The sequence below is a fragment of the Heptranchias perlo genome, chromosome 13, assembly GCF_035084215.1.
Source record: "Heptranchias perlo isolate sHepPer1 chromosome 13, sHepPer1.hap1, whole genome shotgun sequence".
In the NCBI taxonomy this organism is placed as follows: Eukaryota; Metazoa; Chordata; class Chondrichthyes; order Hexanchiformes; family Hexanchidae; genus Heptranchias; species Heptranchias perlo.
Window position 1 is genome coordinate 22,077,318 of NC_090337.1, and position 12,913 is coordinate 22,090,230.

A 12,913-nucleotide genomic window follows, 5' to 3' on the forward strand; every position below is an offset into this window, starting at 1 on the left:
CTCAGATTCTGTCTATTGCCTAGGTAAAAAAAATCTTCTATCCCTATCTTCTATTCCAGTTTCAGGGACCTCCCTTCTCCTTTTCCTAGTTTGAGGGATGTCTTCCTTCTCACAGTTCCCCTTCTCTCAATCCAAGTTTCAAGGGTCTCCCTTTCCATTGTCTCAGTTTCAGGGGGTTTCGCTATAAAGGGTGGCGTTTGTCTTGCAGGAACCCCACATCAAGGTTCGGTTTGAGGACTGGATCCGCTCAATGTCCCTGGCTGTGCAATTGCATGGGTTCCATGGCCCTAACCTCACCTCTGCCTTCACTGATGATGGGGAAGATCCATTCAGGCCAGTCGTTCAGAAACAGAATACGTTCTGCTGAGAGCTCAAGCAGCCTAGACAGACCAATGCTGTCATCGATGGTCAGTTATGGAGACTGGATCCGTTCAGGGCCTTTGACTGGTTCAGGGTCTCCCTTCTTCCTGCTTCCAATTTCAGGGGGGTCCCCTCTCTGAGTTTCAAAAATCTCCCTATTCCATTTTCAGGGGGTCGCCTCCTTCTCTCTCTCCTAGCCCCAGTTTCGGGGGGGTCGCCTCCTTCTCTCTCTCCTAGCCCCAGTTTCGGGGGGACCGCCCCCCCTCTCCTAGCCCCAGTTTCAGGGGGACCGCCCCCCCTCTCCTAGCCCCAGTTTCGGGGGGACCGCCCCCCCTCTCCTAGCCCCAGTTTCGGGGGGACCGCCCCCCCTCTCCTAGCCCCAGTTTCGGGGGGACCGCCCCCCCTCTCCTAGCCCCAGTTTCGGGGGGACCGCCCCCCCTCTCCTAGCCCCAGTTTCAGTTGGGGGTCCCCCCTCTCTCCTAGCCCCAGTTTCAGTTGGGGGTCCCCCCTCTCTCCTAGCCCCAGTTTCAGTTGGGGGTCCCCCCTCTCTCCTAGCCCCAATTTCAGTTGGGGGTCCCCCCTCTCTCCTAGCCCCAATTTCAGTTGGGGGTCCCCCCTCTCTCCTAGCCCCAATTTCAGTTGGGGGTCCCCCCTCTCTCCTAGCCCCAATTTCAGTTGGGGGTCCCCCCTCTCTCCTAGCCCCAATTTCAGTTGGGGGTCCCCCCTCTCTCCTAGCCCCAATTTCAGTTGGGGGTCCCCCCTCTCTCCTAGCCCCAATTTCAGTTGGGGGTCCCCCCTCTCTCCTAGCCCCAATTTCAGTTGGGGGTCCCCCCTCTCTCCTAGCCCCAATTTCAGTTGGGGGTCCCCCCTCTCTCCTAGCCCCAATTTCAGTTGGGGGTCCCCCCTCTCTCCTAGCCCCAATTTCAGTTGGGGGTCCCCCCTCTCTCCTAGCCCCAATTTCAGTTGGGGGTCCCCCCTCTCTCCTAGCCCCAATTTCAGTTGGGGGTCCCCCCTCTCTCCTAGCCCCAATTTCAGTTGGGGGTCCCCCCTCTCTCCTAGCCCCAATTTCAGTTGGGGGTCCCCCCTCTCTCCTAGCCCCAATTTCAGTTGGGGGTCCCCCCTCTCTCCTAGCCCCAATTTCAGTTGGGGGTCCCCCCTCTCTCCTAGCCCCAATTTCAGTTGGGGGTCCCCCCTCTCTCCTAGCCCCAATTTCAGTTGGGGGTCCCCCCTCTCTCCTAGCCCCAATTTCAGTTGGGGGTCCCCCCTCTCTCCTAGCCCCAATTTCAGTTGGGGGTCCCCCCTCTCTCCTAGCCCCAATTTCAGTTGGGGGTCCCCCCTCTCTCCTAGCCCCAATTTCAGTTGGGGGTCCCCCCTCTCTCCTAGCCCCAATTTCAGTTGGGGGTCCCCCCTCTCTCCTAGCCCCAATTTCAGTTGGGGGTCCCCCCTCTCTCCTAGCCCCAATTTCAGTTGGGGGTCCCCCCTCTCTCCTAGCCCCAATTTCAGTTGGGGGTCCCCCCTCTCTCCTAGCCCCAATTTCAGTTGGGGGTCCCCCCTCTCTCCTAGCCCCAATTTCAGTTGGGGGTCCCCCCTCTCTCCTAGCCCCAATTTCAGTTGGGGGTCCCCCCTCTCTCCTAGCCCCAATTTCAGTTGGGGGTCCCCCCTCTCTCCTAGCCCCAATTTCAGTTGGGGGTCCCCCCTCTCTCCTAGCCCCAATTTCAGTTGGGGGTCCCCCCTCTCTCCTAGCCCCAATTTCAGTTGGGGGTCCCCCCTCTCTCCTAGCCCCAATTTCAGTTGGGGGTCCCCCCTCTCTCCTAGCCCCAATTTCAGTTGGGGGTCCCCCCTCTCTCCTAGCCCCAATTTCAGTTGGGGGTCCCCCCTCTCTCCTAGCCCCAATTTCAGTTGGGGGTCCCCCCTCTCTCCTAGCCCCAATTTCAGTTGGGGGTCCCCCCTCTCTCCTAGCCCCAATTTCAGTTGGGGGTCCCCCCTCTCTCCTAGCCCCAATTTCAGTTGGGGGTCCCCCCTCTCTCCTAGCCCCAATTTCAGTTGGGGGTCCCCCCTCTCTCCTAGCCCCAATTTCAGTTGGGGGTCCCCCCTCTCTCCTAGCCCCAATTTCAGTTGGGGGTCCCCCCTCTCTCCTAGCCCCAATTTCAGTTGGGGGTCCCCCCTCTCTCCTAGCCCCAATTTCAGTTGGGGGTCCCCCCTCTCTCCTAGCCCCAATTTCAGTTGGGGGTCCCCCCTCTCTCCTAGCCCCAATTTCAGTTGGGGGTCCCCCCTCTCTCCTAGCCCCAATTTCAGTTGGGGGTCCCCCCTCTCTCCTAGCCCCAATTTCAGTTGGGGGTCCCCCCTCTCTCCTAGCCCCAATTTCAGTTGGGGGTCCCCCCTCTCTCCTAGCCCCAATTTCAGTTGGGGGTCCCCCCTCTCTCCTAGCCCCAATTTCAGTTGGGGGTCCCCCCTCTCTCCTAGCCCCAATTTCAGTTGGGGGTCCCCCCTCTCTCCTAGCCCCAATTTCAGTTGGGGGTCCCCCCTCTCTCCTAGCCCCAATTTCAGTTGGGGGTCCCCCCTCTCTCCTAGCCCCAATTTCAGTTGGGGGTCCCCCCTCTCTCCTAGCCCCAATTTCAGTTGGGGGTCCCCCCTCTCTCCTAGCCCCAATTTCAGTTGGGGGTCCCCCCTCTCTCCTAGCCCCAATTTCAGTTGGGGGTCCCCCCTCTCTCCTAGCCCCAATTTCAGTTGGGGGTCCCCCCTCTCTCCTAGCCCCAATTTCAGTTGGGGGTCCCCCCTCTCTCCTAGCCCCAATTTCAGTTGGGGGTCCCCCCTCTCTCCTAGCCCCAATTTCAGTTGGGGGTCCCCCCTCTCTCCTAGCCCCAATTTCAGTTGGGGGTCCCCCCTCTCTCCTAGCCCCAATTTCAGTTGGGGGTCCCCCCTCTCTCCTAGCCCCAATTTCAGTTGGGGGTCCCCCCTCTCTCCTAGCCCCAATTTCAGTTGGGGGTCCCCCCTCTCTCCTAGCCCCAATTTCAGTTGGGGGTCCCCCCTCTCTCCTAGCCCCAGTTTCAGTTGGGGCAAACCCCCCCTCTCCAAGCCCCAGTTTCAGTTGGGGGAAACCCCCCCTCTCCTAGCTCCAGTTTCAGTTGGGGGTCCCCCCTCTCCTAGCTCCAGTTTCAGTTGGGGGTCCCCCCTCTCCTAGCTCCAGTTTCAGTTGGGGGGTCCCCCCTCTCCTAGCTCCAGTTTCAGTTGGGGGTCCCCCCTCTCCTAGCTCCAGTTTCAGTTGGGGGTCCCCCCTCTCTCCTAGCCCCAGTTTTAGTTGGGGGTCCCCCCTCTCTCCTAGCCCCAGTTTCAGTTGGGGGTCTCCCCCCCTCCTCTCCTAGCCCCAGTTTCAGTTGGGGGCCTTCCCCCCCCCCTCCTCTCCTAGCCCCAGTTTCAGTTGGGGGTCTCCCCCCTCCTCTCCTAGCCCCAGTTTCAGTTGGGGGTCTCCCCCCCTCCTCTCCTAGCTCCAGTTTCAGTTGGGGGTCCCCCCTCTCTCCTAGCCCCAGTTTTAGTTGGGGGTCCCCTCTCTCCTAGCTCCAGTTTCAGTTGGGGGGTCTCCTAGCCCCAGTTTCAGTTGGGGGTCTCCCCCCCCTCCTCTCCTAGCCCCAGTTTCAGTTGGGGGTCTCCCCCCCCTCCTCTCCTAGCCCCAGTTTCAGTTGGGGGTCTTCCCCCCCCTCCTCTCCTAGCCCCAGTTTCAGTTGGGGGTCTCCCCCCCCTCCTCTCCTAGCCCCAGTTTCAGGGATTGCTCTTACCTGTAAGCTCCTGAAGTTCGCGCTCAGGTGTGCGATGTGCAGCGCGAGGCAGCGCGAGGTGCACCTGGCCCGCGAGACGCTCTCCGAACCGGCGCCGTCCCCAGATCGCCGCGCGCCGCTGCCCCTCGGCAGCAGAAGGCAGAGCAACCCAGGGAGGAGCATCCACAGCCCGCTCGGCATCCCTCCGTCCGGCGCCGCGGGACCGACACACAAAACTGACAGGACTGCAAGTTGCACCGTTCAGTCCTCCTGTTGCTTCTCTGCTGGCTGCTGTCAGATTCTCTGCTGGAAGCAGGCAGGCTCTGCAAATTTGTCTATTAACTGGGACCAAAGCGGCAGCATGTGGGCTCTGGCCCCGCCTCCTCGCTCGAACCACGCCCCCCCCGCGCGCCTCGCTGAGCATCCACACCCACCATCCGATGGTTCTATCCCCCCCCCCACCCATTTTCCCCCTTTCTCTGGATGAATATGTCAAGATACCCAATCAAGTGTAAATAGCTTTTCAGTGACTATTGTTTAATACTCAACGCACCTGGCGTGTCTTTAAATTTGGAGAATATTGGATAGCTCGTGATCATTTCATTCTTTCCTCACCTCCAAAGATACATTGGAATGGAATTTCCTTGAATGGCTGATGGAATGTCTGCTGAGTTTTGTGGCCAGAAGAGGCTATTGTGTTCCTAAGTGGCACTCTTGTGATCCTGATGAATCTTCACTGCTTGGACATAATCACCTATTCCTAGCCACCCTCCCGCTGGTAACTGCCCCTGCTCCGGGTTGATTCAGGCCTGCAATAGCCTATTTAAAGGGCTGCAGCAGCCCTTTAAGAGCCAGCCTAATTTTTGCTGGCCAACTTTTGTAAGGCAAAATTTTGCAGTTTTGTTTAAAGTTTTCAGAAATGGGGTTCCACGGTTGTCTAGGTGCTGCAAAGGACAATGTTGAGCTTGGTGTTTTGGCCTACTGGGTAGTGAATGTTCATGAAATGCACAGGTATGTGTCCCTTCCATAAGCACTATTTCCTGGCTGCAAAACTGTTACCATGGTGATATCCTCAGGGTTGTTGGTCAGTGTTGTCCTCTGGTCCTGATTGAAGTTGAGCCTCTGCCAGGGCCTTACTACAAGATCCTCCCTCTCCCCCGAACTATCCAGGCATCCAAAGAGTTGTTTTAAGATGCAAATAGTCTGTTCCCTTACCCTGGGAGATGCAGGGATACAGTTGTATCTGCGACAATTTTATGACCATGAGTCTAATCCCTGATCAGCTTTGTCCCCTGGTACCATCCTTCAAATCTACCTTCTCTTTTGAATAACAGGGGCACAGAAGATTTGACTTATAACAAAAGAAACGTGACTGCTGCCTGGGAGCATTTGAAGCAGAGGAAAATGCAGGATTATAGGAAGATAACAGGGCAGAGAGATTAGCTTTGGATTGCTCTAGCAAAAAGCTGTATAAACATGATGGGCCGAATGGCATCCTGTTATGTAAACATCTATGCTTATATGGGAAGCAGGTTTTGATCTGTACAATCCTGTGCTGTTGGTCACTGACCACCTGAAAGTTGATGGAGTGGAAGCCTTTTTAGTTCATGAACACCACGGTATTGTATGTAAGGGCCTGGCTGACCACAAAGGTGCCATCTGAGTGCAGGCACCAAATTTAATATTATACATGATGCTTCCAAATGCTGCCCCCCCTCCCCCCCCACCAATGCTATCTCAGGTATTAAGGCATACCTCCCTGGAACAATTTTTGAATTTTATATTGAAAATGGTGTATTCTAGTGATTTTTTTTCTAGTGAATTTTAGAACACTTTTTATTTAATTGGAGATAGATTATTAATGTGGGGAAAATACATTTCTGGTAATCTATATTGTCAGTCACTGCAATACCTTGAATCAGACATTCAGAATTATAAGGGCAGAGCAAATTTTTACCGCAAGAATTCATCAACCGGTTCTTACAATCAATTTTAATCAGCAGTTTCATCAATATTTTGCTGAGAAATCTTCAAAGTTACTGTTCAACTTGCAGTTTTGTGACTAGTTGCTATCACCCTTGTACATAAAAACTCACTCTGTATCATTTGAAACACATGTAAAGTTAGCAGATTAAATTTGTATCTCTTTTCTCAATTAAAATGCTCTTGCTATGCAGTTTTCTTCATGCGGGCAAGTAGCAAAAACAACATGGTCTGCATGCTTCAGTCTGTTGGTAGCTGGTGCCACACAATATAATTGCCACTGTAAAAGATCTGCCTTCAGTGAATCTATCCCAATATGGAGTTCCCCTTTGCAACATAAAGTTTCCACATCAGTAAAATGAAGTTTCTGCTCTGCTCCAAATAAAGTTAGCCCAACTATAACTCTAACCTTAATCCTAAATCTAGAACCCTTAACCTAAGTTTAAACCTAACCCAATATCCTAACCATAACCCTAACTCTAAATATAAATCCAAATCTAACTCTAATTCTAACCCTAATTCTAACCCCAACCCAAAAATACCCTGAACCTTAAAACCCCCCCAACTGCGATCCTAATCACTTCAAACCTGGACCTGAACTTGAACTCTAACCCCAACCCTAATCCTAATTCTGACTATAACCCGAAACCCTATCAATTAAATAGCTTCCCAACTCTAAATACCCCTCCCCCAAGTCTACCCTGACTCAAATCCTTAACCTAAAATAACCCCAACCCTAAAAAAACCCCAACCTTAATCCTAATACTGACCCTAACTACCCCCAACCCTGGCCCTGACCCAGACCTACCCTCTTCCCGTGATCCAAAATATGCCCTGACTTCTAATGCTAAGACTCACCCTGTTAGGGGCTGACCTAACCCTTAGCACTTAAGTAAACTGCATCCCTTGAGCAAACACCCTTTAATAGGGAGCCTTATTCTGGTGGGGACCAGGACCAACCCCACTACAATAACCCCAGATGAGGATATAAATAACCAGATATTGGCAAGAAAAACAGGACAAGAACTAATTTAAAAGTGTGAGCCAAATAGAAGAGGCAGGCTCCAGTGCAACAGAAACTCCATCAATAAATAAGAATATGAACACAAGAAGGGACAACTATCTTCTTGCCTGTATCCCCTAACCTAACCCTAACTGTAAACTCTAATCTCCAACCTCTAAATCTAACCTCTGCCTCTAACAAAGTAACATAACTCTTCACATAATTTGTTTTCAATGTATAATATGGAGATATTAACCAATAGTGGATTATGTTATTTCATTCTGTGGCCCATGATCTATACCAAACATGAATTTCTGGCACACCTTCCAAGAATACAAAGTAATCCTATATTAAGTACAAAAAATCTGATATTAGTTTTCAAATTAAAATATTCTGTTCATCAAAATATGTCACTCCTGAGAAAAGTAAACATTTGTGCACTTTTGCATTCAATATCTGCATCAAGAGCTCCCTGTTTAAATATAGCATGATTCAGATGCCTTCTGTTGTGCCTTAGCTTGGTTCCTGACAGGCATTTCCATTTCCCACACAAGCTACTTTGTAGCCTTTCTGGTTGAGACTATAAGTGGTAGATTATAGTCCGGTTTTATGCTGTTTGTTAGCACCCAAAAGGAGGTCCAAATTAATTTCATTTAGGATTCTTGTAATTGTCAGAGCAAGGAAGTTTTCATTCAGTTAGCTTGAGCTGAATTCAAAGCAATGTTTTGGTGTTGAACAGTGAATCGTGTTAATCAATTTTACCACAAAGTCTCCCTGTTTCTATTCGTCTTATTCAGTCTGTTCTTATATGTAGCTTTCAAATCCAAAATATTGTTTTTTGTTAAATGTTTTCCTGTGTTCAACAAAAAGCACAAAACAAAATCACTCAGCTAAAGTTAGGACTTATTCCTGATAGAAACTTGTGATTCATTTTTGAGAGTTATACCACGTACATGAAAGATTGTAACATAACTAAAGTCTCCTGACTGATAAGATATACTTGGTGAGATATTCAGACCTGAGAATAGCATTGAGGATATCACATACACAAGAAACTAGGTTAATATATTCCAGAATTTTGTAAATTTAAGCAACATATCTGAGGACAGGAATATGCTTCATGAAATCCCAATGTCCAAAATTAAGAGTTGAAACATGAATAAATGAATTATAGATCTGTTAGTCTAAAGATCATTTTACAAGATGCTACCATTCAACACATAAAGAGTGCGGAGACAATAAGGAATGGGCATTGGGGTTTAATTACCTTAGTGGATGAGAGTCATCCAGTCAATATATTAGACTTGGATTTTCAAAAGCCATTTGTTAAAGTTCTGCATCTGAAGATTTTAAAAGATATATAGATATATAATTAGAATCATAGAATCTTACAGCACAGAAGGAGGGTAATTGTTTCTCTATAGATTGGCAGCTGCTTGTAAGTCCCTGACCCCTCCCCAGGATCAGAACAAACACTGGGGAATGCCTGGCTTTTTTTCTTTCTCTTTATAATTTTTTTTTTGAAAATTGTTTTACCTCTGTAATGCGATACTCTGAAATGTGATGCCTAAAGTACAACATCTGACAGGTAATGGATATGTATTAAATGCAGGACTTTTACATTGAATCATAAAATCTTACAGCATAGAAGGAGGCCATTCGGCCTGTCATGCCTGTGCTGGCTCTTTGAAAGAGCTGTCCAATTTAGTCCCACACCTAGCTTTCCCCCATAACCCTGCAAATTAGTCCTCTTCAAGTACATTTTTAATTGCCTTTTGAAAGTCCCGATGGAATCTGCTTCCACCACCCTTTCATGTAATGCGTTCCAGATCTTAACAATCCTCTGTGTGAAAAAATTTCTTCTCATTTCCCTTCTAGTTCATTTGCCAATTATTTTAAATCTATGACCTCTGGTTACCAACCCACTGCCAGAGGAAACAGTTTCTCCCTACTTGCTATATCAAAACCCCTCATAAATTAGAATACCTCTATTAGGTGTCCTTTTAACCTTCTCTGCTCGAAGGAGAACAATCCCAGCTTCTCCAATCTCTTCACATAACTGAAGTCCCTCAACCATCTTCAGCCAGAATTGCCGAGTGGATGATCCATCTCGGCCTCCTTCCGATATCCCCACCATCACAGAAGCCAGTCTTCAGCCAATTCGATTCTCTCCACGTGATATGAAGAAATGGCTGAGTGCATTGGATACAGCAAAGGCTATGGGCCCCGATAGCATCCCGGCTGTAGTGCTGAAGACTTGTGCTCCAGAACTAGCTGCGCCTCTAGCCAAGCTGTTCCAGTACAGCTACAACACTGGCATCTACCCGACAATGTGGAAAATTGCCCAGTTATGTCCTGTCCACAAAAAGCAGGACAAATCCAATCCGGCCAATTACTGCCCCATCATTCTACTCTCAATCATCAGCAAAGTGATGGAAGGTGTCGTCGACAGTGCTATCAAGCGGCACTTACTCACCAATAACCTGCTCACCGATGCTCAGTTTGGGTTCGGCCAGGACCACTCGGCTCCAGACCTCATTACAACCTTGGTCCAAACATGGACAAAAGAGCTGAATTCCAGAGGTGAGGGTGAGAGTGACTGCCCTTGACTTCAAGGCAGCATTTGACCGAGTGAGGCACCAAGGAGCCCTAGAAAAATTGAAGTCAATGGGAATTAGGGGGAAAACTCTCCAGTGGCTGGAGTCATACCTAGCACAAAGGAAGATGGTAGTGGTTGTTAAAGGCCAATCATCTGAGCCCCAGGACATTGCTGCTGGAGTTCCTCAGGGCAGTGTCCTAGGCCCAACCATCTTCAGCTGCTTCATCAATGACCTTCCCTCCATCATAAGGTCAGAAATGGGGATGTTCACTGATGATTGCAGTGTTCAGTTCCACTCGCAGCCCCTCAGATAATGAAGCAGTCCGTGCCCGCATGCAGCAAGACCTGGACAACATCCAGGCTTGGGCTGATAAGTGGCAAGTAACATTCGTGCCAGACAAGTGCCAGGCAATGATCATCTCCAACAAGAGAGAGTCTAACCACCTCCCCTTGACATTCAACGGCAATACCATCACCGAATCCCCCACCATCAACATCCTGGGGATCACCATTGACCAGAAACTTAACTGTGGCTACAAGAGCAGGTCAGAGGCTGGGTATTCTGCGGCGAGTGACTCACCTCCTGACTCCCCACAGCCTTTCCACCATCTACAAGGCACAAGTCAGGACTGTGATGGAATACTCTCCACTTGCCTGGATGAGTGCAGCTCCAACAACACTCAACAAGCTCGACACCATCCAGAACAAAGCAGCCCGCTTGATTGGCACCCCATCCACCACCCTAAACATTCACTCCCTTCACCACTGGCGCACAGTGGCTGCAGTGTGTACCATCCACAGGATGCACTGCAGCAACTCGCCAAAGCTTCTTCGACAGCACCTCGCAAACCCGCGACCTCTACCACCTAGAAGAATAAGAGCAGCAGGCACATGGGAATATCACTACCTGCACGTTCCCCTCCAAGTCACATACCATCCCGACTCGAAAAAAATCACCGTTCCTTCATCGCTGGGTCAAAATCCTGGAACTCCCTTCCTAACAGCACTGTGGGAGAACCTTCACCACACGGACTGCACTGGTTCAAGAAGGCGGCTCACCACCACCTTCTCAAGGGCAATTAGGGATGGGCAATAAATGCTGGCCTCACCAGCGATGCCCAGATCCCATGAACGAATAAAAAAATTCATCCCTGGGGGACCCAACTGCATACTTGTCTCGAGTCAGAAAAACATCCATTCACCATGACTCTCTGCCTCCTATCCCTTAGCCAATTAGGTACCAAGTTACCATCATCCCTTTAATTCCGTGTGCTTCTATTTTCCGAATATGTCTGTTATGTGTGCAAGGAACTAAAAGTAAATTACCTAGTGAGATTGTAAACTGCCTTAACAATAGTTAAATTGACAAGTCTTAGTCTGAGGTGAAAGAGACAGTGCTTTGTACATTTCCATACTGTTTTTTCTGGATTGCTTGCTAATTGCACTGTTTTAAACCGGGAAACCGAGGTGAAGAGCCAAGATCCATAGTGCATGACACAACCATTCTAAACAATATTTGTAAATTTCTGGTGATATTTTTCAATTAGTTGATGATACATAGAAACATAGAAAATAGGAGCAGGAGTAGGCCATTCGGCCCTTCGAGCCTGCTCCGCCATTCAATATGATCATGGCTGATCCTCTATCTCAATACCATATTCCCGCTCTCTGCCCATATCCCTTGATGCCTTTTGTGTTTAGAAAACTATCTTGCTCCTTCTTAAATATATTCAGTGACTTGGCCTCCACAGCCTTCTGTGGTAGAGAATTCCACAGGTCCACCGCCCCCTGAGTGAAGAAATTTCTCCTCGTCTCAGTCCTAAATGTCCTACCTTGTATTCTGAGACTGTGACCCCTTGTTCTGGGCCCCCCAGCCAGGGGAAACATCTTCCCTGCATCCAGTCTATCTAGCCCTGTCAGAATTTTATATGTTTCAATGAGATCCCCCCTCATTCTTCTAAACTTGAGTGAATACAGGCCGAGTCGACCCAATCTCTCCTCATACGACAGTCCTGCCATCCCAGGAATCAGTCTGGTGAACCTTTGCTGCACTCTCTCTATGGCAAGTAGGAAAGGAGACCAAAACTGCACACAATACTCCAGGTGTGGTCTCACCAAGGCCCTGTATAACTGCAGTAAGACATCCTTGCTCCTGTACTCAAATCCTCTTGCAATGAAGGCCAACATACCATTTGCCTTCCTAAATGCTTGCTGCACCTGCATGTTTGCTTTCAGTGACTGGTGTACAAGGACACCCAGGTCCCTTTGTACATCAATGTTTCCCAATCTATCACCATTTAAATAATACTCTGCCTTTCTGTTTTTCCTTCCGAAGTGGATAACTTCACATTTATCCACATTATACTGCATCTGCCATGTATTTGCCCACTCACTCAACTTGTCTAAATCACTTTGAAGCCTCTTTGCATCCTCCTCACAACTCACAATCCCACCTAGTTTTGTGTCATCAGCATACTTGGAAATATTACATTTGGTTCCCTCATCCAAATCATTGATATATATTGTGAATAGCTGGGGCCCGAGCACGGATCCCTGCGGTACCCCACTAGTCACTGCCTACCACCCCGAAAAAGACTCATTTATTCCTACTCTCTGTTTCCTGTCTGTTAACCAATTTTCAATCCATGACACAATCCAAAGCTATGTAGCAGGTGATTAGTGTTGGAGAGATTGATAACCTTCGAAGGGAACTAGATAATTAGGTAGATGGGCCAAGAAATGCCACTTGGAACTTCATGGAGAGATTATAAGGTGAAATACATATTTGCACAATTGTTATCTAACATTTGTACACAATGGCCAAGCCGCCAATATCAAGATGGGAAGGAAAAATAATTGTTTGTGGTTGTCAACTATTCACCGTAAGTATCCAGTCAAAGTAAAGTTATTGTCAAGAGTGTGTTAACCAGGGTTCAGTGTAAGCACATTCCTTATAAAGTGAAGGGCAAGGCTGGTAGAAGTAGGGAACCTTGGATGACTCGGGAGATTGAGGCACTAGTCAAAAATAAGAAGGAGGCATATGACATGCATAGGCAGCTGGGATCAAGTGGATCCCTTGAAGAGTATAGAGATTGCCGGAGTAGAGTTAAGAGAGAAATCAGGAGGGCAAAAAGGGGATATGAGATTGCTTTGGCAGATCAGGCAAAGGTGAATCCAAAGAGCTTCTACAAATACATAAAGGGCAAAAGGGTAACT

General features: G+C 49.0%; 1 protein-coding gene across 1 annotated transcript in view; it reads right to left on the reverse strand.

The window, feature by feature from the left end:
• anos1b (anosmin 1b) overlaps window positions 1–4,315 on the reverse strand; it is a 141,579-nt gene extending 137,264 nt beyond the window's left edge. Inside the window, exon 1 of the mRNA XM_067994612.1 lies at window positions 4,134–4,315. Coding sequence (XP_067850713.1) covers window positions 4,134–4,313 — 180 coding nt within the window. The 5' untranslated portion in view covers window positions 4,314–4,315. The remainder of the gene's footprint in view (window positions 1–4,133) is intronic.
• Window positions 4,316–12,913: the final 8,598 nt, after the last annotated feature.